We start from the raw sequence: 26,977 nt of genomic DNA, 5'->3' as shown, positions 1-26,977 counted from the left end.
TTCTAGTATATGTCTCCCTTCTCCTGTCATTCTCTTCTATGCCTCATTCAGGCACCACTGCCGTGAAATCCAGCAACATTGATGGTATTCGGAGCCATTATTCCTACTCAGTATGTTAGCACTCACCACTAAACCATCAAACAGCCCCTTTCTTTCGAATTTTAACAAAAGTGTGTCCAGTTCCACTGCACAGGAATATTCTTCTACACATCCTGTTGATGAATAATGCATTTTATGTGTATGGAGCATGGTACACAAGTGGAAAGGAAAGCTTATCTAAGGGCAAATGAAGGAGAAATACTTTGGAAAACAAGAACATTAGGCAAAATTAATTTAAATGGAAATGTGAAGCCAGAAGCACAACTACTTTTTAAATGAGTAATTTCTTAAATTAAATTTTTTTTAGCACTAGAAAACACTTCTCATTGTTATTCAGCAATATTTAACTAAAACAGACACATGTTTTAGCAGATAATAATCACAAACCAAATAAATACCATTCTCTTTTCATGCTTCCCTCCCACCCCTCACCCCTCCATCTCATTTTGTTTTTTTTTTGCTAGCACTCACTACTTTAGGAGATGATAGCACCTTTTGAGTATAACTTTCAGATACTTTTTCACATTCCCTTTTGTAGCAGAGCATCTGACCTTAGTCTGACATATATTACATTTATTTTTGACCCCTCCTTCCCCTACCTCTCACCATGTTTTAGTCTTGTATATGTAATATGTAATTAATACCAATTGTTCAAAGCATCCAACCCCCATTGTTACTGAATTGCAAACATTATTGACAAATTCTTAAGTTGAAATGCATAATCTCCAGATTCCGACAGATTGGGACTAACCTGGAAAATTTCACATTGTTTATAGAATGCTTATGAAAATCAGTATAATTTAAAATTGCTCAAGGCAGACATGAAATTGAACTCCAGAGAAAATAAAAAATGTAGGGAACAAGTTTTTTGTTGTTAGGCATTTTTGTGGTGGGAAAATGAGATAAGATGGACATTTCTAACATGGAAAGATCATAAGGCTACATAGGTCATCTCTTTACAATATTCTTCTCTCCATCATTTTTTAGTACAAGACTCATTTCTAGGGAACATTTTTTTCTAATCTAAACTTTTTTTCAGTTTTCAATGCCCAGTGATAATACTCCTTGGATATTTACCCTATACAATTATCATCTTGAAACATCTTGAATTTTATCTTAAATAAATCCTCATTTTGTAAAATAAATATTTAAAGTTCTGTGATTTACTAGAATTAGAGGATATTAGAGTTAGAAGGGGAAATAAAAGTTCAGAGGGATACATTGACCAAGGTCACATAGCTAGTTAGAGGAAAAGCCAGGCCTAGAACTCGGATTTCCGTTACATAATGTTGCCTCTGAATTTAATCTTTTTGTGACCCCAAAGTCATATGTTCACCCTTGTTTTCTTTAAGCAAAATTGCCATGGTTTTAGGTTTTTTTTTTTTTAAAGAAATAATTTTTCATGAGGCCATTCTTTCCACAATAAAATCATTATTAATCATTTTCTTCAAATCTCTTAATTGTATTTTCGTTCTTAGTTTGCCTTTGAGGTACTTCCTTCAGTCAGCACTTCTATGGTAGGTCTGGGTTTTTAACTGCGTAGCATATTGCATATAAATTAATGTCCACTATGACTCTTCCATCTCATGTATTTGTTTCTCAGCATTAAATTCTACTTAATTTTTTACTCCATTTTCTGACTCCTTTTCATTTTTCTGTTTCTTTACTTGATTAGCAAAGATAATTTACTTGAAGCATTCACTGTCTGTGTGTTCTTGGCTGTAACACGACCTTGCTGAAATAATTTTCAACATAAAAACATTCCAATTCAGATGGGGGTGGGGGTGGGGAAGGGAGGAAGAATTGTGTAGTGCAGGAGTTTTTTGTTTGTTTAAATAGCTTGCCAGAAATACACTTTTTAATTATAGATTCTAGTATGTACTTTTCAGCTAGTCAGACACTCATTATTAAAAGTAACAGCCACAGTGATATTTTAAAATCCTTTAAAATGGCAAAGGGGAAAAAATATTGTGATTCACAGATGGAAGCTTTGTTTTTATAACAATCCCAAATCACATAACTTCCTATGATTTCCGTGTCCAAGTAAAACTCGTTCAGTAAATGATGATAGTTGTCTAAATGTAGAATTACCTGGGATAGCTGTGTAGCTTATCTAAAGCAGTCCAGGGAGAGCTTGCATAGTAGTAGTTCTTCCTTCACATCTGTTTCCCAGGAAACCTGCCTCAGCAGCTGCTTTGTTCTCAAGAACAAAGCATTCGTCATTTTTGAGAGGGCTCAAGGAATTTTGCCTTTGCTTTTGGTTCAGTGTGGAAGTTATTGTATTTAAAATATATGAATAACAATTCTGATAGGCATTATTTTGATAACTGTTCATATGAAGAGTCATATATAATGTTTAGTAAATTAAGCTTTTTATAGTTAGGAAAAATGACTTCTATGCGTTTAACTTTTCACATGTCTTAGTCTCCTGACTAGTTTGTAAGATTTCCGAAGGCAAGGACTGTATTTTATTTCTTTGTGTTCCCCACAATGACCAACACAGTGCTGTAGATATGTGGTAGACATTTAGTACCCAAATTGGACTGATTTAATTTATCGTGATTTTTTTTTTAAGCATCTGAGTGCCAAAAAATGAACCAGCAACTGCTGTCTTATATAATGCATAGATTAGAAATATGTCTGTGAACATTGCTGCTTCATAAACCTTATTTGTCATACTATCTTGACATAATTGATGATGTTAGCATAAACAGAAAGACTTAAGCTTTATTGTAGACACAGGGGAAAAGATGCCTATTGAGGGAGGATTGCTTGAGGTCCAAACAGAAAGTTTGAAATAGCCTCATCTCAGAATACCAGTGAAGATACTAATGAAGCTGACAGAGCCTTCTGCCCTTTTCGAGACAATCAAGTGCCACGTGGCAAGGAGAATTATCTTTTATCTAAACTCCTTAAAGCCATCCTTTGGGGGAAAGAGGGAGCAAAAAAACATCACAAATGTGTACTTTTTAATGTCGTATTTTAAACTTGGTGCCCTTAACTAATTATTAATGTGTTTTGACCTATAGCCAAGTTACATCAGTGATTTGGGACCCCCAGGCCGAAGCTCTCTAGATAGCATTGAGATGGCTTATGCTCGACAGGTAAGTCTGATGGCAATTGTTTTCATTGGCAAAGAAATTATTTTAAAATATCATATCTGGAAAAGGTAGCCTGGAATAGAGATCTGGCCTCGTGTGAGGATGCTAACTATCCAGCTGGCTGATGTGACCCTGCTTGGTGCCACACATAATAGAGCAGGTGCCAACATACATTGGTGAGGGGTTTTCTTCACTGAATGTTTTACCAATTAAAAATAATTCTAGGTTCTCCTCTCTCGACTTGCAAAGTTTGAAATCTAAGAAGTGTGTAAGAGAGGATGTTTCATGTTAAAACAAATACAGGAAGAAAATAAGGTTAGGAAAAATGACTCTAGATGTTGTTTTTTGTTTTTAAATCAGAAAATGGTCAATCTTTTATTAAATAAAATTCTAAATAATTGAGAATCTTGCCAAACTTTCAAGGCCCAACTCAGTTCTTATTAATAGTAATAGTAGCTAACTTTTGTATAACTCCTACTATTAGATAGGCATTATGTTGCTTTACAAATATTATTTCATTTGATCCTTACAACAACCTTGAGAAATAGATGTTATTATTATCCCCATTTTACAGTTGAAGAAACTGAGGTAAACAGGTTAAGTTGCCAACAATCACATGGCTGATATGTGTCTGAGGCTAGATTTGAATTTTCAGATCTTCCTGATTTCAGACTCAGTACTCTACCTGCTCTGAACTCATAGCCATTCATTTGGCTAAATAATTATATCAAATATAGTTTTAAAAGAATGTCTCTATTTTTGTTACCCATAAAACTAGATTGATCTATACTTGACAAAGTGAATGTGGTTACTAAGTTTATATTCAATAAAAATATTAATTAGTCAAGATGCTTCAGGAATTTGGGGGCTTTGCTTAATGGAATTTTCTGAACAACTAACAGCTAACCAGAAATTCTTTTCTTGTTTCAATAAAATCTATCAGAAAATATTTGTGTAACTGACTATTCAAAATGAAAACTTTCTCAAAATTCTGGTTATGGTCAAGACAATAGATTCATTTACTTGATTACTATTGCTGACTTGAAAAACCTCTAAATCAACAATAATGTTGTTATAGTTTTAAAAAGTCTCATTACAGTTATTTGATTTACCTTCCATGTTTTTTGCCTCCAAGTTAATTTCCAAGAACATGTAAAAACAATTTTTGAAGAATTAAGAAAACATTTTAAAATATTTTTTAAAAATACAGTCTTTGTCATTGTTGCTTGAGGTCTTGGTCTTTTTGATGACATCCAGAGGAAGCCAAGTTCTCACACATACTTAGCATGAGGTATTCTTCATTCCCAGACAGTTTCATCTAAAGCATAAGGATTTCCTCCAGAATAAGTGTGTGTTCCAAGTTTAGAGTAGTGGTCATTGTAACATAACAGGATGGTCCACATAACATTGCCCATTTGGCTTGGGCTTGTTAACAACATTATGTGTCTGACCTAAAAGAAAGGTAAAAGATTTTTGCTGCTGCTTTCTGGATAAGCATCCCTTCTGGTTAGCAGATGGTAGCAGTGGGACACATTTCTCCAATCCCTATCCTCTCCTTTGATTCCTATCAACTGGGACCAAAGGATGGCTGAGCATAGGAGCCATGGGGTTGCCCATTGTGCTCATATCCCTCATTTCCCCTCTTTACTCTCTGCTCCCACTGTTCAGTTGGTGGGTGGTGGCGGGATGTCAGGTGGCCTTGATGTGTCTTGGTGCTGCTGCTTATCAGCTCAGACATAAAACTGGGAAGCTGGCCATGAGAAATTCTTCTTTAAGCTGTGTTTAACTTGGCTGCCCTGAGTTACAAAACTTGAATGAAGCTTCCTTTGGCCATTATTTGAAAACTTACTTTAGATTTGGCCTGGAAGATTCTTATAAAAAGGAAAAAATGTAAACAGCATTGCTTACTTTGCTTTTGATAATTTCAGATTTATATTTATAATGAGAAGATAGTGAATGGACATCTGCAGCCTAACCTGGTAGACCTCTGTGCTGCTGTTGCAGAAATGGATGATAAGGTACTGACAGAAGTATTAGCATAAGTAGAAATGTATAATCTTGTTTTTCAGATGTGATTAGTAACTTGCTGATTTGGCTGAAATCTACTGATAATACATTATATTTCTTGGGTTTGAAAATAGCTTTCAAAGGTTTTCTTTAGCATTTCATAGTGATTAGTGTGTTGTAGTTCTGTTTTTGCTTTTCTTTTAAGCTGTTTACAGATGACCCACGTGGATTCTTTACCGCAATTGTTGCATTTTGTTTTGAAGTCAGCTAGTACTTTCTGTTTTGCCTTACAGCTTCCTGACACTTGTATTAGACTATTTGACATGGAGCTATCACAGTTCTTGGTTTTTGGTAGGCTTACTGAATTTGATTCAAGTGATAGATAGCCTGGTAAATGTTTTCTCAATTTCTCTCTGCTACTACTAGTATTCTGTCTTCCTTTCCCTACCTACCTTAATCCCTCTCTTTTCTCTCAGGCATCCTCTTCATCCCCACATTCCCCCCCCCCCAAAAAAAAGACTGGGAGATAAGCTAGAACCAAATATACATTTACTTTATACATATATTTTTAAAGATGTAAATATGATTTCCTCTTTCTTTCCTTCCTTTGAAACAAAGTGTTAATCTGCTTATCTGTGGTTGATATTATCATAAAGTAAGTATCGTTATCTTTAAAATTCCATTCAACTTTTTTACTTTGAAAATTTGCCAAATGCTGAAAGAGATGTTTTTAGGAAAGATTTAAAGACAGGAAGATACTCAGGGAGAGGGAATATGTGGGCAGCACAAAAGAAAGAATGACAGGCCTCCTTTAATTGTAGGTCATCAGGGGAAGAATCTTTGGGAAGGGGGTGACTGAGTAGGGGGAGGAGGTTGCTGTGGTTAGAGCAACAGCCCATGGTGACTCCCTAGGAGGACAAAATACATATTATTTAGGTTAAACTCTTATTTTAGCCCTTGCAAAATCTAAATGACTTCATAAGGACTGAATCATAGCTACCTAAATTTTCAAACTCCTAGATCTTTGAACAATCACAAATTTGTTCACACTCTCTTAATAACCCACTGAGATTCAGTGTTCTTGTTACTTTTAAGGCCTCTTAATTGTGGGGGTGGGCATTTGTCAGACAAAGCAAATAATCGATCGAAAAACTAGTTCTATTTGTTAGCTCACTGGAGAATTGAGCTCAAAAGCCCTTAAAACTGGACAAAGGTGAATATTACACATCAGAGCAAGCCAAGATAAAGACCTGTGGCTCTTCAGCAGACTAAATTAACCTGTTTCCCATTTCTTTTAAGTTATATTCAAGAATTTTTTTTTCTAAGAGGAAAAAAAGGCCATATAAACCTTAATGACTTTTTTAATACTTGCAGCCTTTCCTTCTGATTTTGTTGTTTTTGTGTAGAATATTTCAGATATGTGGGCAATGGTGAAACAAATGACAGATGTGTTGTTGGCCCCTGCAACAGATGCACTGAAAAGTCGAAGGAGCATGGAGGTACGAATGGAATTTGTAAGGCAGGCTTTACGTTACCTCGAGCAAAGGTAAGCTGGAGCCAACCAAATGAGCTTTTAAGATCCTTTGTAATTGAAAGTTTTAAATGTATATGTAATCTTCATAGGGAATGCTTTATAGATGTGACTGGTTGTAATTTGGAGTAAATGAGGCTGAAAGACATTATGATGTTGTCAGAAGTGGCTATTTACTTGGGCACCAGTCTGTGATACAAAATTGCTCTAGTAAAATCATATGGTATACAGAGAGGCTGTTAGAACACACCTATTTCTTTCTCATTTCTTTTCTTTGCCTTTGGTTCCCCCACCCCCCCCCCCAACCCCCTTTACAGTAGAGAGATACTTTGATTGTTATAATGTAATGCCTTGAATCAAAGTCCTGTTTCCTAGTATGGTTCCACCTGCCCTCTTTATGCCTGCTTGTGCTCTTACAGCATTTTAATTAAACTGCTAACCCCAGCAATATTACTGCCTTCAAACCATAGACAGGCCTGTGGACCCCTATTAAATCCCTCTTTAATCTTAATTTTCCTTTTGGCTACATCCAGTTAATCCCTGTGAGTCCACGATCCACATTTGATGTGCTGATTTCTTCCCTGCTGTTAATGCCAGTGGTTTGTACTAAGGTTTCTGTGCCACCTCCACAGCAACTTGAGTCAGTCATTTAGGGGGATTACAGTTGTGCTTTTGTCCCTTTACAATTGTCCACTCCATTAATGGGAGGTTGTGCCATTCATCCTTCATTGAGGACATGCAATTCAGTTCTGAATTAGCCAGCAGGGGTTGCCATAAGTGTTGCAACAAATCCTCTTTATTTCAGAGAGAGAGCACTGTGCTTCTCCCTGCTGGCTCAAGAAGAGAAGGCTGCTGAGTTGAATAACCTTGCAAAATTGCAACACTTTGCCACCAGGCCATGTAGGCTGGTGACTGCTGCCTTATAATATTATTTTCAGTGTATCCACTCTATATAAAATGATATCCTATTAAGAAGTCATAATATTTTCCTGTGTAGAGCTGTGCATTAATTCAGAGACATTATAGCATCATACTGGTTTTTAAAACTAATGATTTATTTGTTACACCATAGATAAATAAGATAAACACATCCAATGCATTAGATAAAATATCTATGTTCTGGAGTACAGTGCTGCATTTAGCACATTTATCTAAAATTCCATATGGCTTTTTGTGTTACAAAGGGTTTATACTTCAGTCCAAAATCCTTCATTAAGCTGTGGTTGATTTTTTTTTTAAATATCAATTTGTTTTAAGTATATTTCTTCTCTTTTCCCCAACAATGTTCAGCACAGTAATAATAACTAATAATTGTCTGTTTTGATTGATTCCATACCATCTTGCTATCTACAATGTATAACTATTAAAATAACTCCGTAGTGATAGATTCAGTATATAAACAAGGTTTCAAATACAGGGGTTTAGGGGGATTCAATTCAAATTAAGTTAAATTTCAAGTGTTGCAGTATATTTGTCCTTGAGTCACATATACCTTAATGGGTGCTCGCAGTATTTGTTTTCTGTGAACTTGCAAAAGGTGATACTAAAGGATTTTATACCAGGCTTATATACAGGGCCTGAAAACTCCTTTCAGAGAGTCTCTCGGTGTGTTAGGTGAAGTATCTGGCCACTCTGGCTCTGCGTTTTTACATAAAACCCAAGCCCTTCACACCCGCACTGGGATTCTTTCATCACATATCTACTACTTGTCTAAAAGCTTCTAAAATGGTACCAATCTGTCTCCTTTGGCTTCTGTAGCTTTAGTAATGAGATCCTGTTTCTCAGTTCCTTTGCCTGTTGTCCCCTTTGCTTTATTAATATCTTTAATTGAACTGCTTGAAGATAACCTGGAAATTGTTCATTCACAATTTCTTTTAAAACTGTATCATTTTACCTAGTAGTTGTTTGATTGTGATCTTGTAAGGAATTTATTCTTACTTCATTATAACCTTTGCAGGACTAATCGAGGCCAAATGAAATATTTAGGATGATAGTACTTTAAAATCAAATACCTGAAATTACAGTAGTATGAGTATAATTTTGTGAAATTAATTTTTGCAGTAGATGGCAAAGTAGATTTTTTTGATCAGGTTATCTTCCAGTGACTAGCTATATGCTATTTATTACCCTAAATTAAGGATTTTCTTCAGCATTGGTGCTCTGCAAAGCACCTTGGGGTATCCTAGAATCCTAGAATTTCAGCATAAGAAGGAATCCTAGAAATCATCCAGTTAAACCTTCTACCCAAAACAGAAATCTTTTCTATATCATTGCTAATAAGTGGGCTTTCAGCCTTTGTGTAGGCATTTTCAGTGTTTGGAGGGGAGAGTTCATTATTTTGTAATGCAGCCCATTTCATATTGGACAGTTTTGGAAATTCTTCTTCTTTTTTTTTCATAGGCAGTGGGGTTAAGTGACTTTCCCGGGGTCACACAGCTAGTAAATGTCAGGTGTCTGAGGCCGGATTTGAACTCGGGTCCTCCTGATGCCAGGGCTGGTGTTCTATCCACCACACCACTGAACTGCCCCAATTCTTCTTTATTTTGAGCCGGAATCTATCTTCTTATAATTTGCCCTAGTTCTACCCTTTGGAGCAATACAGAACAATTCTATTCTATCTTTAAGCATTTAAAGGCAACAATTGTATCATCCTCTTCTTCCCTCTCCTCCCTCTCCCAGGATCCATTGTCCTTGATGGTGCCATATCTTCAGTGACATTTCATTATCAAATTTTATAAAAGGAATATTTTTAACTTTGGGCTATTTTTAATGACTTTTTCCTAGTTACAAAAATTATACACTTGTTACTGTTTTTGGAAATCTGCATCAAGCCCAGTTGGGTGGTGTTCCTGGAACTTACCAGCTAGTTCGAAGTTTTCTTAATATCAAACTTCCAGCACCTCTTCCAGGACTTCAGGTACCTTAAATTTATTTTATTCCTTTTCCACCCCAGCAACTTCTAATGACTTTATTTAAACTATATTATGTAATAACCTGTATTTATCTTTTCTGTTGTTACCTTGGTAAGATTGAAAGGGAAAACAAAAGAATACCTGGTGTTTTAGGGAAAGAAGTCTTTTTAAAAACATGTCTTAAAGTTCCCAAAATACATTTTAACATATTTAACTTTCATAAAAGTTATTCATTCAAGTTTATTTTCTTTAAAAGTTAATTTAGGTGTTAGACCTCATAAAACATCCAAGAAGTTCATACCTCTCTCCATCTTACACATTCCAACCAAGTTTGGAATTTTAGACTTGACATGGACCTAAGATATTCCACAAAATGCTCATATTTCCCCACACCATCCCAGAGCCAAAAAGAAACAGATTAACTTAGAGTGCAGTAGTTTCCAAGTGGTTGATTGTAATCCCCACTGCAGTTCAGCATAAGATTTTAGAGCTGGAAAGAAGGTTAAGGGCACTTAACCCAAGCTCTTCCCCTCTCCCCATCTCCCATGTTACCATTGAAGAAAGTGAGGCCTTAAAAATTTAGACAGTAGTTTGTGCAGAATGCCAGTGGTAGAACCTAAGTCTTCTGGCTCCATTTCCAGTGAGAAATATGTGGCCAGAAGCACATACAATGCTAGAGGTTACCAGTATGATTTAACCAGTCACCCACTCCACTTCTTCATGATTGGCCAGTAGTAATTCTTGTCAGTGCCCCTCACCTAATAGACTTGGACTTGCCTTTTAGCACATGCCAGATCTCACCCCCAATCATCAGTTGTCAAGCCTAGGCTAAGAGGTATTGTAATCTACCAGTTCTCCCCCCCCCCCCCCCATGCTGTTCTTCCTCACTTTAGTTTTCTGCCTGGTTTTCCCCAGTGTTGTACTCATATGACTCTGGGGTAAGATTTATAATAACCACTATCTAAAAGAGCATACAACTACTTTATTCCAGCTTTACATAATATCAGAGCATTTGAAGAACTGCTGGATATTAGTTTGGAATTATGCCCCCAAAGTGATTAAACTACAGGTACCCTTTGACCCAGTGATCCTACTGAGTATTTCTCCCCAAGGAGGCCAAACATAGAAGTAAAGATTTAATATATACCCAAAATATTCATAGCAGCACTCTTTGTAGTAACAAAGAACTAGAAACAAAATGACTGTCCATTAATTGGAGAATGGCTGAAAAACATTTAGCAGATGAATATAATGAAATATTTTAGTGCAGTAAAGATGATGAATATGAGTAATTCAGAAAAACTTGGGAAGATTTATATGAACTGATGTAGAGGGTAATAACAGAATCAAAAGAACAACATACTTAATGACTGCTATAGTGTAAGTGAAAAGATTCCTAAAAGGAAGCAAAAGTCTGAGTAACTGAAACACCAGGGATGACCCTAAAGAACACCATTTCTTTTCATCACAACAGAGAAGTGGGGAACTTTAAAGGCAGACTATTTTACACATTGTCGGTCTCGCTATATTTTGCCTTTTGGCTTAATTGCTTTACTACATTGGGGGGGAGGGTGGACATGGTTCAGTCTGGAGGTGGGTGAGGGGATTTCTAAGAGTGACTGTGATAGAAAAACAAATGACGTGAATAATTTAAAAAAGAAAGAAAGAATCTGTATGCAATTGGCATAGGGCCATCAGCCTTATGGGTTTAAATAATGCTGTAAAGAATAATCTTGTGGGATAGCTAAGTGGCGCAGTAGATAGAGCACTAGCCCTGGAGTCAGGAGGACCTGAGTTCAAATGCGGCCTCAGATACAGAACACTTACTAGCTGTGTGACCCTGGGCAAGTCACTTAACCCGATTGCCTCACCAAAAAAAAAAAAAGAAAGAAAAATCTTTACTGATAACTCACATGGGCACTGTGCTTTAAAAAGCCTTTTGCTTGAATCTGTCTACCCATTGAATTGGCAATGCAAGTAGTGGATCTTCCTTTTAGAGATCAGGAAACTGAAGCTGAGAATAAGTAGCCTGTGGTCACAAACCTTGAATATTTAAGTCAGAACTCAAACCCAAGGTTTTTGAGTCATCGGTCAGTGGACTTCAGAGATTTTGTTTGTTCTGTGTTTAACCCAGAAAAAAAATTTATGTCCAATTAACATAGCTATATTTATAAATAGAAAGATGACAAGATTGGATCTCCCTAATTAGACTGTTATATCTCTCATTAGGATGTAAGTTCCTTGAGAGCAGAGGCTGTTTCTACCTTTTTTGTATGCCTAGCATAGTAAGTACATAAGAAATGCTTTTTAACCAACTAGATCCTTTGTGAGTTTCTATTTTTAAAATACTTTCCTTTATATTAGGATGGAGAAGTGGAAGGACATCCTGTTTGGGCATTAATTTATTACTGCATGCGCTGTGGGGATTTAGTTGCAGCTTCACAAGTGGTTAATCGAGCCCAGCATCAGCTGGGAGAATTTAAAACTTGGTTCCAAGAATATATGCACAACAAGGATAGAAGGTATGTTGAACTAGATAAAGGGTATCCAGAAGGAATTAGGCTATAGAAATAGAAAGTCCTAGTTGTGACTGTAGCCTCCTTTGCCTTTATGTGACTAGAAATAAGCTTCTGTTTTAAAAAAAATTTTTTTGAACATGGATAAAATAATAATTGAGAATGTTAAATCTAGTTATAACACTAATATTGAAGGACAGCCTCTACTCAAGTCCCCTGCTGCTTCATTGTGGCTTGGAAGTGACCCTCGCCCTCAAAGACTGTACCAGTGGAGAGCAACCTTTGGCAGATTCTGCAGAATCTCTGTGTGCCTAGCACCAGCCTGTATATTTGTCATCCTGGGATCAACCTAGTTAAGTTCATTAGGTGGTAGGCCACCAGGCACTAAATTTTTTTTTTAACCCTAGAAGCTCTTGAAGACCAACTTCCAATGCATGCAGGGCTTGTGATTCTGCATCAGTGTGGGGGAGTACATCCTTTCTGTAGGCTTTGTTTATGGTAGTACAAGATGTTGGAGAGGAGCATGATTCACTCTTATCATTAATCCATGGTTAAGAGAAGTGCTTTAAAATGAGATTTGTATTCTGTCACATTTTATTTATGAGCTACGAGTTGATTATCTAGTCTACTGCCTTCAAATATAGTGTTTGCTACATTGGTAAGTTGGAGACTAGATAATAAATAATGTTCAATAGTATTTCTATATGACAGTCAAATCAGTTCAACTGGTATTTGTTAAATTCCCGGATGCTAAAGGAGTGCTCAATGTGGTTACTTATGTTGGTTTTATTAGTGTTTGGTGTATTGTCAGTACCTACCTACCAAAGAATGTTGCCTCTGTGAGAGCAGGAAGTTTGATTTTTTCCTTTGTATCCTCATCAACTAGCCCAGAGCCTGCTGTAACATGGATACTTAATAAAGGCTTGTTCAGTTGAATACTGCAGGCCTTCAAGAATTTGTGATTTATGGGTCTGAGTACTCAGGAGACCAACGCAGATGGCATCCCCTCCGTGATTTGGAAGACCGTTTAACAAGCTGCTGTTATTTTTTTTTGTTGTTGTCGTCAGATGTGTTATGTTGTGCCCAGCCTTCTAGTGACAGCCAACTTTAGCAAGGCTAGTTCTGGGACAGTAAATGTGCAGATCACCACCAGTCCCATAATTGAAACTATTTCCACTTTGAAAAGATGAACTAGAAATTGTGCTTCCCCAGTGTAGAATTGGACACCCTTCTAGGACTCCATGTGTTTGTACATTTGTGGGAGCCTAAAAGCACTTTCTCAGAGGTTCTCATTAGATAGCCATGTGAAAAGTTCTGTTTGAACTTTTTTTTAGATTTTCAGAAGCCCTGCTTTATTCATGTTGGAGTACTCAAGTTGGATCAGTTTGGGGTGTTTTCAAATACTCTCAGGGATTTTCTCATGAGTTTATATGAATTTGTCTATTTTTAAATCTGTAGATTGTCCCCTGCCACTGAAAATAAGCTTCGTCTCCATTATCGACGTGCCCTTAGAAACAACACTGACCCTTACAAAAGAGCCGTTTATTGTGTCCTTGGCAGATGTGATGTCACTGATAATCAGAGTGAAGTGGCTGATAAAACAGAAGATTACCTTTGGTTAAAGGCAGGTTGCTGCATGGGGGGGGGGTGTTGCGCAAGCACACATGTATGCACTTAGGAAATTACTTAAAACTAGAGGTCATTTAATTTGCTGTCTACTTTGTGCCTCTGTTTGAGACATTTAGCTCCTTGATGGTGAGGTGGAGGAAGGGGCGGGGCAATGAGATAATTAGAGAGCTGTGATGTGCATGTTCAGCAGGGACAGCAGATCTGTCTCCTGGTCCATTTTTTATTGTATAACTCCTGACTAACCACAACCATCATAGCAATGGCCAGTTTTCTAATATAGACACAATTGCATAACATCCATTCTCTATGGTATGCCCTGATTTGAGAAGAAGTTTATAAAAATGTATGTATTTCTTTTGGGGATTTAGTTGAATCAAGTATGTTTTGAGGATGATGGTACCAGCTCTCCACAAGACAGACTCACTTTATCACAGTTCCAGAAGCAGTTATTAGAAGACTATGGTAAGAGTCTTCTTTCAACCCACCTTACTGCTTTCCTGGGCATTTTCCATGTTTTCAGTAACTTGACTTTGGAAGTCTAAAAAAATTTTGCCCCCAAGTTCAGTAGCCTTCCTGGTCACTTTCAGAGGCCTCATGTACTTAACTCTGTGATTACAATATGAGTGACCTCATTGTTCTATAGACTAGTAGCCACATTGTAAGAATCTTATTTCCTGAGCGATTATTTCTTTGAGCTTCATTGGTCATGGTGCTACTTGTTGGACAATATATAGAGTGAACTTAGGTGCTCCTCACTCCTCTGTCTCGATCACAACTTGAGAAGCCTGCCCTGGATGAGTCTAAAGGTTACACTGAGGCCTCTTTGAATCTTTCCCACCTTTCCCTTCTCTCTTTGCTGAACAAGCCGTGTTAGGCAAGAAAAGACGCATGATTCCTTTTGGAGGTATTTGGAAGGCATGTCAGGGGGGAAGTTTTTTCTCTGTGCTCTCTCCTGGATGGTTTCTGTGACTCTAATGCCAGCCCCATTTGTTTGTTACTTCCCAAGGTACAGAAAACATTGTTAATATCCCAGCTCATCAACTCATTGTAGCTAGGCCATCTTGTTAAGTGAGGTATTCTCCAGCAAACTGAATTAGAATACTTTGTCATAGTTATTTGCAGTTACATGGGGTAAAATTCTTTGAAAAATCAACTTCTTTAAGAATAGCTCTCTCTAACTCCCTGTCTTTCCAGGGGAATCCCACTTTGCTGTCAACCAGCAGCCTTTTCTCTACTTCCAAGTGCTCTTCCTGACAGCACAGTTTGAAGCTGCAATTGCTTTTCTCTTCCGTGTGGAGCGCCTGCGCTGCCACGCTGTTCATGTAGCACTGGTGCTCTTTGAGCTAAAGCTTCTCTTGAAATCATCTGGCCAGAGTGCACAGCTTTGTAAGTACCATTGCATTGGGATGTAAAGGGAAGAGAAGCAGTTTCTGGATCATTGTTAACTCCTACTGATGTCACTAATAAGAGCATCACTGTTCCCACCCTCTCTTCTTTATGGGAATGGGAAATAAAAGTCAGTTTGAAGTGGCTGTATTCCCAGTGGGTCCCTTAGATGATTTTAATTTCAGTGTTTTCCCTAGCATTCCATATAACATTTTATACTTAGAAATTTTTTTACATGTTATTAGCACTAAACGTAATAATTTGTGTTCTTCTTAAACATGTACCACCTTATGATGTAAATTGTTTATCTGTGTGGACCTTATCTTACCTTCTAGACTATAAGCCTTTTGAGGGTAATGGTCATATCTGAGGTATCTTTTAGGTCCTTGAGTGCCTGTCAGCTGTGGCACCTTGCACGTAGTAAACACTATATGTTTGAGTGGACAAATTCTGTGCTAGTCAGTTAGGACACAATGCTAATGAGGTCATGGACTTCTTCCTTTATGAACCAGCTACTTTTTCATTGACTTCAGACTGCTCACCAACACTGGTTAGCCATATCTCATCCATGCTATCTGTGTCCAGAGTGTAGATTGTGGAGAGGAAAGACTCCAGGTAGTTCATACAGCCTCTTAGCACTGTTGGAAAAGTAACTTAAAAACTTGGAGCATCTTCATATATGAAGTATATAGTACATCATGATTTTTACTACCAAAATAGTCTTTGTTATCCCCGTTTTATACCAGAAGAAACTGGAATCCTGGTTCCCTTTTTTAAAACTTTATGCCACTTTATTTTTTAAAAAGTCTTGTGATCAAGAAGTGGATTTTTTTTTCTTTCTGACTCCACTTGAAAGAAAAAAAAAAGGAAGAGAAAGAAAAAAAAACAAGGTTTATTAAAGGTCCGCCATATTAGCCAGAGTCTTAAGGAGTCTGAGCATCTGTGAGCTACTGGCTAGATTATAAGAATCTGAGCAGTGGCTAGATTTTAAGAATCTAAGCCAAAAACACGCAGAATTAAGCAGACACATAGAGAAGCTTATCATTGAATTAGCTTCCAGTACTCAAGTTCACCTGGCTGCTGAGCAGGGAATTAAGATGACTCAGGAGCAAGTTCAGTAACAGGGCAAAGATCAGGCCCCAAAATGTGACTGACCTTGAAGTTGACTATCTTTGTATTTATTGGATTTTGTTTCATAAAATATTTGATCCATTGAGCTTTTAATTCCCATTTATGTGACTCAGTGGTTCTATGTATTCATTAAGGAATATGGTTTGACCTATTTTATTTCTTATAGTAAGTCACGAGGCTGGCGACCCTCCTTGTGTAAGGCGTCTTAATTTTGTTCGCCTTTTAATGCTTTATACCCGAAAATTTGAGTCAACAGACCCAAGAGAAGCATTACAGTACTTTTACTTTCTCAGGTAAGAAATTGAACAGTTATTTTGAATGACTTTCATTCCATAGTTCTTTGATTAACTATTAAAGGCCTCAAATTCATGAAGCATAAATTAAAGAATATTGTTTATATTCTCTTACAGGGATGAAAAAGATAGTCAAGGAGAAAACATGTTTTTACGCTGTGTTAGTGAACTTGTAATAGAAAGTCGAGAGGTATGAATCTTTTTTTTCTCCATTATGCTCAAAAACATGTTAGCATATGTGTATTTTTTTATATTTCCATATGATTGATATGTACTTATGATACACACTAAGTAATTTTTTTTGTACGTATATTTCATCTCAATCGTAGAGTCTGAGAGTTGGAAAGGACCTTGGGGGTCATCTAATCAAACCCTGTATGAATTCCCTCCAGAATGTCCTTGACAGTGGAATATTTACTGTTGCCTTCAGATAGTAATGACATAGAATTTAGTTGTAGTATTTTGAACATTTTTCCCTCCTTTCCTCTCATTTTCATCTGTTTTTGTCCTTTAAGTAATGACATTATTATCAAGTGGATTGAATTGTTTGTATTATTTTTTTATTTGTTTCTGTAGTTTGATATGATTCTTGGGAAACTGGAGAATGATGGAAGTAGAAAGGTGAGTGAGTAAAAAAAAAATCCTTCTGATTTTTAAAAAATTGTGAGAGATTAACATTTGAAAGACACAGTTTAGTTTCTCAACCTACTCAGGTATCTCAGATATCAAGCATAAGCAAAGAAAAAGATTTAGCAAAAAAGCAACAGGCTGAAAATGATGACCTTCATATACATACTTTTATATCAGTTATACAGATTCATCTTTAAAATATTCTTTTGAAGTGAACAGAATACTCTCTTCACACCTGCAATTTTTGGAAATGAGAAGACTTTGACTAGGAAATAAGCTGAAAGAAGATATTGGATATATCAATACCTGATCTTCCAAATGGAAAAGTTTAGCTTTCTTTTTAAAATTTTCTTTTATAAAAAGATCTTAGAAGGCCCACAAAGTCATTTTTGTCCCGAAAAAATCAGATCAATAAGTTTTATAGATTTCTAACTGATTTATTCAGATATCAAGACCTAGTATAGTGTTGTACAGATAAACAAGCTGTTGTACTTATCCAAAGTAAATAGAACAAAGCTTTTTTATCTAATCTTTACTAGAACACTAACATTGATTTGATATCATCTTGAATTTTCTAGAAAAGTCTCTTCTAACAAGAGACTTGGGTAATACCTTTGCTGAGGCTTTTTCTATAATCATATTTGGTTATTTCTGTGGAGGCACTGGTTTTTCAACACCAAATTTCATTTGCCATTTGTTTTGTAAAAGCAAATTCAAAATCCTTGAGAGACCACTCTCCTAAATGTTTTGATCTCCTTTGTTCCCCAGGGTCCTGGCATCAGCATGTACTTTTACTTGCTATCTGGGTCATTTTGAAATACTAGAAACCACTAATGTTTTGCTGCTGACTTCTGTGTGCTATTTACATCAGTTTTGTCTACTTAGGTTACAGCATTTTTCATAAACATCTTTCATATTTTCAGTGTAGCCTCCAGCATGTATACAGAGATCTATACTCTTCAGTGTAACCAAACTGTATTCATTGCCATGAGTAAAACATTTTTAGTTTAACTCTTTCCTTATCCCAGATTTCTCTCTATGTTGAATACAATAGCTCTGTGTGTGCTCTTCCCCTCCCCTATTTTTCTTGTCAGCCTGGAGTTATAGATAAGTTTACTAGTGACACAAAGCCCATTATCAACAAAGTTGCTTCAGTGGCAGAAAATAAAGGATTATTTGAAGAAGCTGCAAAGCTTTATGACCTTGCAAAGGTAAAATGTGTTCTATTCTTTTCACTTAATACATCTGTTGCCCTTTTGGAATAGGATGCACAAACATTTTCACTAGGCTGTCAGCTTGATCTTTTAGAAATTGTTCTATCACTAGAGTGTTAATGATCTCTCCCCATTGAACTGTTTTCTCATAGTGCTTAAGCAGTTAATGATCCCAGTTATGGTGAAATTCCCATTTTACAGAATTGTTTTTGTCCATAAGATGTTTCCAGTTGACAGAGCAAGTTATTGAAAGTATGTCCTTCAAGCATCTAATAGTAGTCTCATTTGGCAGCAAGTTAAATATGCCATATTTAGACCGTGAAGTTTCTCAGTGAGAAATATGGCAAGCTCTTACATTCTCTGTAGCAGCTAACATGGTGCTCAGTACATGTTATATAATAATAAAATGAGACTTTGTAGGAATGTGAAAGAAATATTTCCATATGAAAACATATGATGACTCAGTGGTTAAGTGTAAATTTTAAGGATTAAATTCTATATGGTAATTCAAGAAGGGATGAATAAGGGTGGGGGTAACATCATACTGAATCATTTGGAAGATTCTTATAAATCCATTATGTGCTTTTTTGGGGTCTCTTTTTAAAAATATGTATCTGACAGAATGCAGACAAGGTTCTAGAGCTGATGAACAAGTTGCTCAGTCCAGTCGTTCCCCAGATCAGTACTCCTCAGTCCAATAAAGAGAGGCTGAAGAACATGGCACTTTCCATCGCAGAACGGTAATAATGATAACAAAAATGGTGATGATGATGATGATGATAGCAGCTTATAATATCACTTTATATAATACAAAGCACTTCCCTCACAGTAGACCAATGAAAAAACAACAACAATAATAATAATAATAATAATAGCTCATTTTTACATGGTATACAACTGCATGCATTTTCTCTCCACTTTCCCCAGCTGTCTTTCCAATAGGTAGTACGACTGTTGTCATTTTTATTTCACAAGTGAGGAAATGTAGGCTTTCAGAGATGAAATGACTTGTCTGAGATAATGTGGCACCTAATAGCTGCCCTGTACTTGAAGCTGAGTTCTAGTCTGTTGCTCTCTCTACTATATTTGTAGGCTTTCTAAGTTCTAAGTAGATGACTGGAAGAGTTCTACTCTTCTAGCTCAAGTCTTCAAAGCTCAAAGACCATGTTCTTGACCTTGCCTAGAGTGGTTTGGCACAATGTAATGAGCACTATTCTGGGTAAAATCCTTGATGTTTCACAAAGGGCACCAAGTCTGTGCAAGTTTACAAATTTGGCACAACGAAGAACTAAGTCTGCAAAAACTTGCAATACTTTTTTAAAGACAGTTGGGTTTTTTTTTCCTTCTTAATTGACACCTATCATAGAATCACAGAATTTTAGAATTGGAAAAGGGATTTTGGCCGTCTTCTAGTCCACTCCTTATCTGAAAGGAATCTCTACCATACTATACCTGACCAATGGTCATCCACTATTTGAAGACCTCTGAGACAGAACCCACTATCTTTCAAGGGAGCCCACTCCATTTTTGAACAATTCTAATTATTAAGAAATTTTTCCTGATATCAAGCCTAAACTTGCCTGTCCAATTTTCCCCTATTGCTTCTGGTTCTGGTATCGAACAGAGCTCCATGATAGACTTTCAGATATTTAAAAACAGTTATGATGTGTCTTCTGAGTATTCTCTTTTCTAGGCTAAAGATCCCACTTTGCTCAGCTGCTTCTTAGATAACCTGGACTCGAGGCCTTTGACCATCTTGGTCTGTGTCCTCCTTAACCTCTGGCCTCTAGAACTGAACACAATACTCAATATGTGGTCCAACTAGGGTAGAACACTAAGTTATTATTATCTCCTTATTCCTGGAAGCTATGTCTGCCTTAATGTTGTACAAGACTTCTTTAGTTTTTTTGACTTATATTGAGCTTATAGTCCAGTAAAAATCCCCAGATCTTTTTTTCAGAAAAACTGTTGAGTAAATGTGTCTTTACTGTCTTATACTTATGAAGTTAATTTTTTTAACCCAAGTGTAAGACTTTACACTTATTTCCCTATTGAATTTCATCTCATTAAATTCAGCCTAATGTTCTAGTCTGCCAAGATCTTTTTGAATCCTGACTCTGCCTTTAATATGTCCCAGCATTTGTGTCATGCAAATTTGATTGAGTGTGCCAGCTATACTTTTATCCAAATTATTTATAAAAACATTTAACAATACAGGACCAACCACAGATCCCTGAGGCACTCCATTGGAGACCTCTTGCCAAGTTGACATTGAACCATTTGAGTCCAGCCATTCTAAGCTGTATCATCTTCTAGTCCAAATCTTTTTGTCTTGTATTAGAAGGTAGTATGACTTAATTTCTCAGATTTTTCACTAAAATCTGGGTAAACGACATCAGTATCATTCCTGTTATCTTCTAGTTTAGGAAACCTGTCAAAAAAGGAAATAAGGTTATGAGGTTAACTTAGCATGACCTCTTCTTGAGGAAGTCGTGCTGGCTTTTTGTGATCGCTATTTTTTTTTTCCTGGAGGTTCATTAACTATCTCTTTAATCTGTTTTAGAATTTTACCAGGAGTTGAAGTCAAACTTATAGACCTATGATTTTGTGAACTCTTTTCTCTTCTAAAAAAGAATCAGAATATTTGCTCTCAAGTCCTTCAGAATCTCTACTGCTTTCTGCTACCTTTCAGATATTTCTGACAGTGGCTCAACAATCACTCCTGCCAGATTTTTCAGTACCTGAGGCTCTAGCTAGCTCATCTGGCTAGGTGAATTGAATTCATCAGAGGCGACTAGGTGCTTTCTTACTTTCTTCCTTCTTTATCTTGAGGATCAACTCAATATTAGCCATTTCTGTTCTGTCATTTCTGGTGCCAGAGTCATTCTTCTTGGCAGAGAAAACAGGAGCAAAGTAAAGATTAAAGAGTTCAGCCTTCCCTCTGTTGTCAGTTATCATCACTACATATACTCCAAACAAGAGGGTTATCTTTCTTTGATCCTCCACTTTCCTTCATTGTAGACTTTTTTTTTAAATTCTTTCTATTGTTCTTCACTTCCTTCTCCAGCTTGTATTCACTCTGAGTTTTAGTACTCCCAATACTGTTTTTAAAGGATTGTACCATGATCGCATATTCATCCTCTCTTCCCTACCCTTGCTTTTATCTTGTGAACATGTGTTTTAAAAATTGAAATTGGTTGTTTAATTTCCTGTATATCTACATTAATCTTTTCAGGCAACTCCAGTTTTTCTTCCTCACTGAATAGTTTTCCTTTTTGTGTTTTCAGAATGCTATTCTGAGAATTTTCTATCTTTCCTAGGCTGACTTTCTTTTTAAATTATTTTTAATTCAGTTTGATTTTTAGTTACAAATTCTCCTTCCATGTTGCCCCTCCCTCACCTGTTGAGAAGGCAAGAAAAACAATCCATTATAGAGACATATAGTCATGCAAAATATGGTTCTACATTAGCTATGTCCAAAAGAAAATATTCTTCAATCTGCACTCTTGAGTCCATTAACTCTCTACCTGGAGGTGGATAGCATGTTTCATAATTAGTCTTTTGGAACTGTGACTGGTCGTTGTGTTGATCGAACCCATCCTAAGTCTTTCAAACTTGATAATATTGTTATTATTATAGAAATTCTCCTGATTCTGCTCACTTTACTTTGCTTCAGTTCATATAACTCTTTTCAGGTTTTTGCACCAGTTCATGCAAGTCTTCTCAGGTTTTCCTGAAACCATTCCCTTTATCATTTCTTATATCACATTCATATACCATAAACTTGTTTAGCCATTCCCCAATTGATGGGTTTTTCATCAGATTCCAATTCTTTGCCACCACAAAAAGAGCTGCTGTACATATGGGTTCTTTTCCTTTTTTTTTTTTTTTTGGGTCCTCCTTGGGATATAGACTGAGTAGTGGTATCACTGGATCAAAGGATATACACAATTTAATATCCTTGTAGGCATAGTTGTAAATTAGTTTCTAAAATGGTTGGGCCAGTTCACAGCTCCACTAACATTTATCATTTTCCTTTTCTGTCATATTAGTCAATCTGATAGGCATGGAATGGTATCTCAGAGTTGTTTAAAATTGCATTTCTGTAATCAGTAGTGATTTAGAGCAGGGCTTCTTAAACTTTTTTCACTCTCCACCCCTTCAGCGCTTCCATGGGGTTAAGTAGAACTGGACACAGCTGAACAACAACAACAAACAAGTTGTGGTGTGTGAATATAATGGAATATTATTGTGTTGTAAGAAGTTATAAATATGATAAACACAGGGAAAATACATCAGTTTATGCAAAGTAAATAAAACCAGGAAAGAAACATTCACAATAACCAAAATAAATGGAAAGAACAAACAAAACAATTGAAACTAAATACTTTGAAATTATAATGATCAGGTTTAATCCCAAAAAAGATATATGAGAAAGTAGAGGCCAAAAATAAATTTTTTTCAATCAAGCCTCCATTGTCCATTATCATTGCCCCTTTTACTCCACATGGATAACTTCTATCCCTTTTTTGATCCTCTTCCTTTTGCCAATATAACCAAACTCCTTGGTCATCCCAAATCATCTTTCTTAGCGTTGGCATCCCTTGCCAGTTTCAGCTCATTCTGAGTTTTAACATTCTTGATACTCTTACCATACCTCTTTGAATTAATTCTCTTGTAACTTTTCTTGGCTCCTTCTTTCACTAGGATTTTGCTGTCTTAATTATTGACCCACACCACCCTGAAAAAGATCCATTGACTAGGACTTGGAAATATTTCCCTTATAGTAGAGCTTTCTTCATTATAAAAGTTCTTGAGCTAGGTATTCAACCTGTATTGAATAAAAAAGTACCTTTCCGTTTGCCAGACTTTAAAACTACTTAAGAAACACAATGTTATCATAGCAGTGTATCTCTCATTTGATTGGGCGTTTCATCTTTTTAATTCCAAACATGAAAACTATGCAAGTTTTAACCTGATAAATTTGTCATCTTTATTGGCTATTGGGAATAAGCATTGGGCCTTGCATTAATGTGAGTGTCTAGCAGAGGTTTTTTCTATAGTACTTGTATGAGTAATTTGGTTTTTCAGGATTTCTAAATATCTCATTGGTATCATTCCACCATACTTTCCATGCAGAAAACTCCAAGACCTCTCCTTGACTTTCTCAATTAAAATGATAGCCATGTAGCATGAAGAGTTGTGTGTGTATACGTGTGTGCACATGCGCATTTGCCTGTTTGTGTCACTATCTTAGACAGAAGGAAAGTAGTAATTTGGGAAAAGGAGAATGTTGTGATTAAATTGAGTTGAATTGGCTTGGAAAAACTAGGTTGAGATATGAAGTGGGACCAGTTGCTTTGACATTGAATGATTCATTCTTGATGCTTCTTTTAGTTTTGACTCTTGCAGTTGTCTGTTATGTTGTCCTTCCAACTGGCTAGGACATGACCAAATCTGTGGCTTCTGCCATATTGTGGGTATACTGTCAAGAAATGCCCAATCGCATGTTCTTGTTGCAGTGAGCTGCAGTTAAACTCTACTCTCTGTGTGTGTGTGTGTGTGTGTGTGTGTGTGTGTGTGAGTGTGAGTGTGAGTGTGAGTGTGTGACATGTCTTGATAACAGTCCACTCCTTTGGCCTCCAAAGTGGTCTCTACTGAATTGACCCTGACAGCTCTGCAGCCTCTTTTACTTGGTTCAGCACTTGGTCTGGGACAAGGCTATAGTCCCAAAACAAAATCTGCTTGTTTGAGGGTGATCTACACTCATTGGTTCCAAACTGTATTCTTATTCCCTCTGAAAGTCTTACTAAGATTGATCATACAGACCAGGCACTGATTATAGCTGTTGGATCTCCAGTTAACTCAGACATATAGCAGTATATAATAATTTGTTCATGTATTAGGAAAGTCTAGTGTCCCTAAATGGCAACAGATTGTCATGGGTTTCCTTTAAGAGGCAAAAGTATTATATTTAAGAAGTATTTTCATATTTAATTATCCTTGTCTGACTTTTATTTTCAGGCATTATGCTTATAGTTTCCATATTAAGGAACATAAAAATTATTGAACAGGATCAATCTTATAAAATATCCCTAGTTTCCCCTGGTCCCCTAGTGTAATAACACAAAGAAATTGAACTAGATGAACTCTAAGGTCCCTGCCACCTCTAAAATTCTGTATTTTATCATCTGTGAACATATCTAAATCTTCTTTAAACTTGGTTTTATTTTCAGTCTATACCATGCCATGGAATAGCGTTCCATTAGTGTATTCCCTGCTGAGTAAAGTAGGACTATTTTTATATGCCCTAAATTTAAGTCTCAGAAGTTTCCATCTCATTTTAGAAATATGGAATATCTTTCTGATGTTTCAGAATTTGGTATTCACCTTATATGTCTTCTTTATAGACTTCAGTCCTAGCCCCTGTACTCCTTTGTCTTTTGAGATTGAAGACTTAATAATATGTTTCGTCTTTCATTATATATGAACTATCCTATGGCAGTGGTCACCCATTTATCAATTTAGTCTTTTTAGTTCCTCTGTTTGGAGCTTTTCCAATATTTGCCCTAATGTATGGTGGCCAGTGTTTCAAGTGCAGATACACCATGGTTTTTATACATGGGAAGAAGACCGCTTTGCTATTTAATTTCTTGATATTTTCTTAGTGTGGCTTAACTTTCAGACTAACTGTAAGCTCCAAAAGGGCAGGGGCTAATTTTTCCAATTTATATATTCCCCACAACACCTGTTCAAGTACCCTATAAATTGGGTGTTTAATAAATGCATGCTGACTGGCTGAATTAAGAGAGAATATTTCATTTTTATTTTTATTGAAGACCTAATGGGAAATATATTTGTGAAACTTTGCTAGGTAGTAAATTTGCTCCTTAGCCATGTATGTTTTAGAAAAAAAAGAAATGAGAGTGCACCAGAGAGCCTTCACTGTCTTTTTAGATCATTTAACAAACTGAGCATGTTTTGTTCCTTAAGAATTTGTCACCAGAACAATGGCTGTTGTTTGGGGAGCCATGCTTTATTCATACTAAAATGTGTTGGGTTCAAACCAAATGCATCATCAAACGCCCACCACACAGTTGTTTCTTTGCTATTTAAATTATGTTAGACAGTTTTTTATTGCTTATTTACCACTAAAATTATAAACATTTTTCTTGTCTTTCAGGTACAGATCTCAGGGAATAAGTGCAAACAAATTCGTTGACTCTACGTTCTACCTTCTGTTAGACTTGATTACATTTTTTGACGAGTATCATAGTGGTCACATTGACAGGGCCTTTGATGTAAGTTGGAGGAGCTTTGTTTGAAGTAGAGATTAATAAATGCCCTTGAAAATTCAAAACAGTTCACCATTTAAAAACAAAGGAAATGTTACCAAATCACATGTTTGGGACAAAAAAAAAAGAAATATGGGATCCAGGAATTTTTTTAAGCATTTCAATTTTTTCCAGTCTCATAATTAAGAGAGATAATTTAAAATCTCCAAATTAAATTTTCATTTTGTTTCAGTAAGATAAAATAAAAAGAAGAAAAGGGAGACTCTTTATGCACATTTTAGAATTATTTCCATATTTTTAATTTGGAAAAAATTAAATGATTTTAAATGAAAAACGTTCTGTTTTTCACAGATAATTGATCGCCTGAAGCTTGTGCCCCTGAATCAAGAAAGCGTCGAAGAAAGAGTGGCTGCCTTCAGAAACTTCAGTGATGAAGTGAGCACTTCTCTCCTTATCTGACATTTCTCCCAGTTTAAAGCTTGTTTTTTGATGAAATTAGCAGTACAATGTATAGTACGCTATTCTCCTAGAGTAAGTGAGATCTGTGTTGATTTAATTGGGTTTAAGTTGTTAAGTTTGATTTAAGTACTCTGGTATTAAAGGCAGTTAAAAGGCACAGTGAAGGGAGTTCAAGGCTTGGAGTCAGGAAGACCTGAGTTGAAATCCTGCTTCAGACACTTATTAGCTGTGTAACCCTGAGCAAGTCACTTAATGTTTCTCAGCTTCAGTTTCCTCATCTGTAGGACAGGGATGATAATATCACCTGCCTCCCTGGGTTGTTGAGAGGATCAAATGAGATAATACATGTAAAGCACTTTGCAAGCCTTATTAAGGCAAGCTATTGTAATTATAATCAGATGTTATATTTCTGGCCACTAAAGATATTCCAGTCAAGTAAGAGGGACAGAAATAGAGTATGCAGTTTATTGTCATTTCTTCCATACACCTAGAATACCTCTGTAGCCCAGGAATACTGTCTTAGGAATGCTGGGAGTAAATATTGACTTTATTTGCTGGCAGGAGCACTACTAATGCTGTGCAGAGCATCAGCACCTTTGTTTACTTTGCTTATTAGGCCTAATGTATGAAAAATTGGCTGTGTGCTATTTTAAATGCACAAGTTAGTCTTTGTTCCTTCAAAAGAATATTTTGTGCAAAATTAAGTACATATAAGAAACCGTTCTACTTATATTGTGGGTTTTCCCCCATCCTAGCTTTCTTTCTTTTTTAAAA

General features: G+C 36.3%; 1 protein-coding gene across 2 annotated transcripts in view; it reads left to right on the top strand.

Annotated features, from left to right (window-relative positions):
• NUP93 (nucleoporin 93) overlaps window positions 1-26,977 on the top strand; it is a 131,690-nt gene that overhangs the window by 100,459 nt on the left and 4,254 nt on the right. For both annotated transcript variants that reach the window (XM_027869528.1, XM_027869529.1), the window contains 15 exons: window positions 3,129-3,203; window positions 5,129-5,218; window positions 6,614-6,753; window positions 9,523-9,655; window positions 12,015-12,172; window positions 13,625-13,790; window positions 14,164-14,257; window positions 14,990-15,181; window positions 16,479-16,605; window positions 16,723-16,795; window positions 17,182-17,226; window positions 18,330-18,446; window positions 19,071-19,189; window positions 25,633-25,750; window positions 26,096-26,179. In XM_027869528.1, coding sequence (XP_027725329.1) covers window positions 3,129-3,203; window positions 5,129-5,218; window positions 6,614-6,753; window positions 9,523-9,655; window positions 12,015-12,172; window positions 13,625-13,790; window positions 14,164-14,257; window positions 14,990-15,181; window positions 16,479-16,605; window positions 16,723-16,795; window positions 17,182-17,226; window positions 18,330-18,446; window positions 19,071-19,189; window positions 25,633-25,750; window positions 26,096-26,179 — 1,731 coding nt within the window. The remainder of the gene's footprint in view (window positions 1-3,128; window positions 3,204-5,128; window positions 5,219-6,613; window positions 6,754-9,522; window positions 9,656-12,014; window positions 12,173-13,624; window positions 13,791-14,163; window positions 14,258-14,989; window positions 15,182-16,478; window positions 16,606-16,722; window positions 16,796-17,181; window positions 17,227-18,329; window positions 18,447-19,070; window positions 19,190-25,632; window positions 25,751-26,095; window positions 26,180-26,977) is intronic.

The sequence above is a fragment of the Vombatus ursinus genome, unplaced genomic scaffold (assembly GCF_900497805.2).
Source record: "Vombatus ursinus unplaced genomic scaffold, bare-nosed wombat genome assembly UNPS02014793.1, whole genome shotgun sequence".
Lineage (NCBI taxonomy): Eukaryota > Metazoa > Chordata > Mammalia > Diprotodontia > Vombatidae > Vombatus > Vombatus ursinus.
The sequence above is the reverse complement of the archived record's forward strand: the minus strand, read 5'-3'. Positions and strand labels throughout refer to the sequence as shown.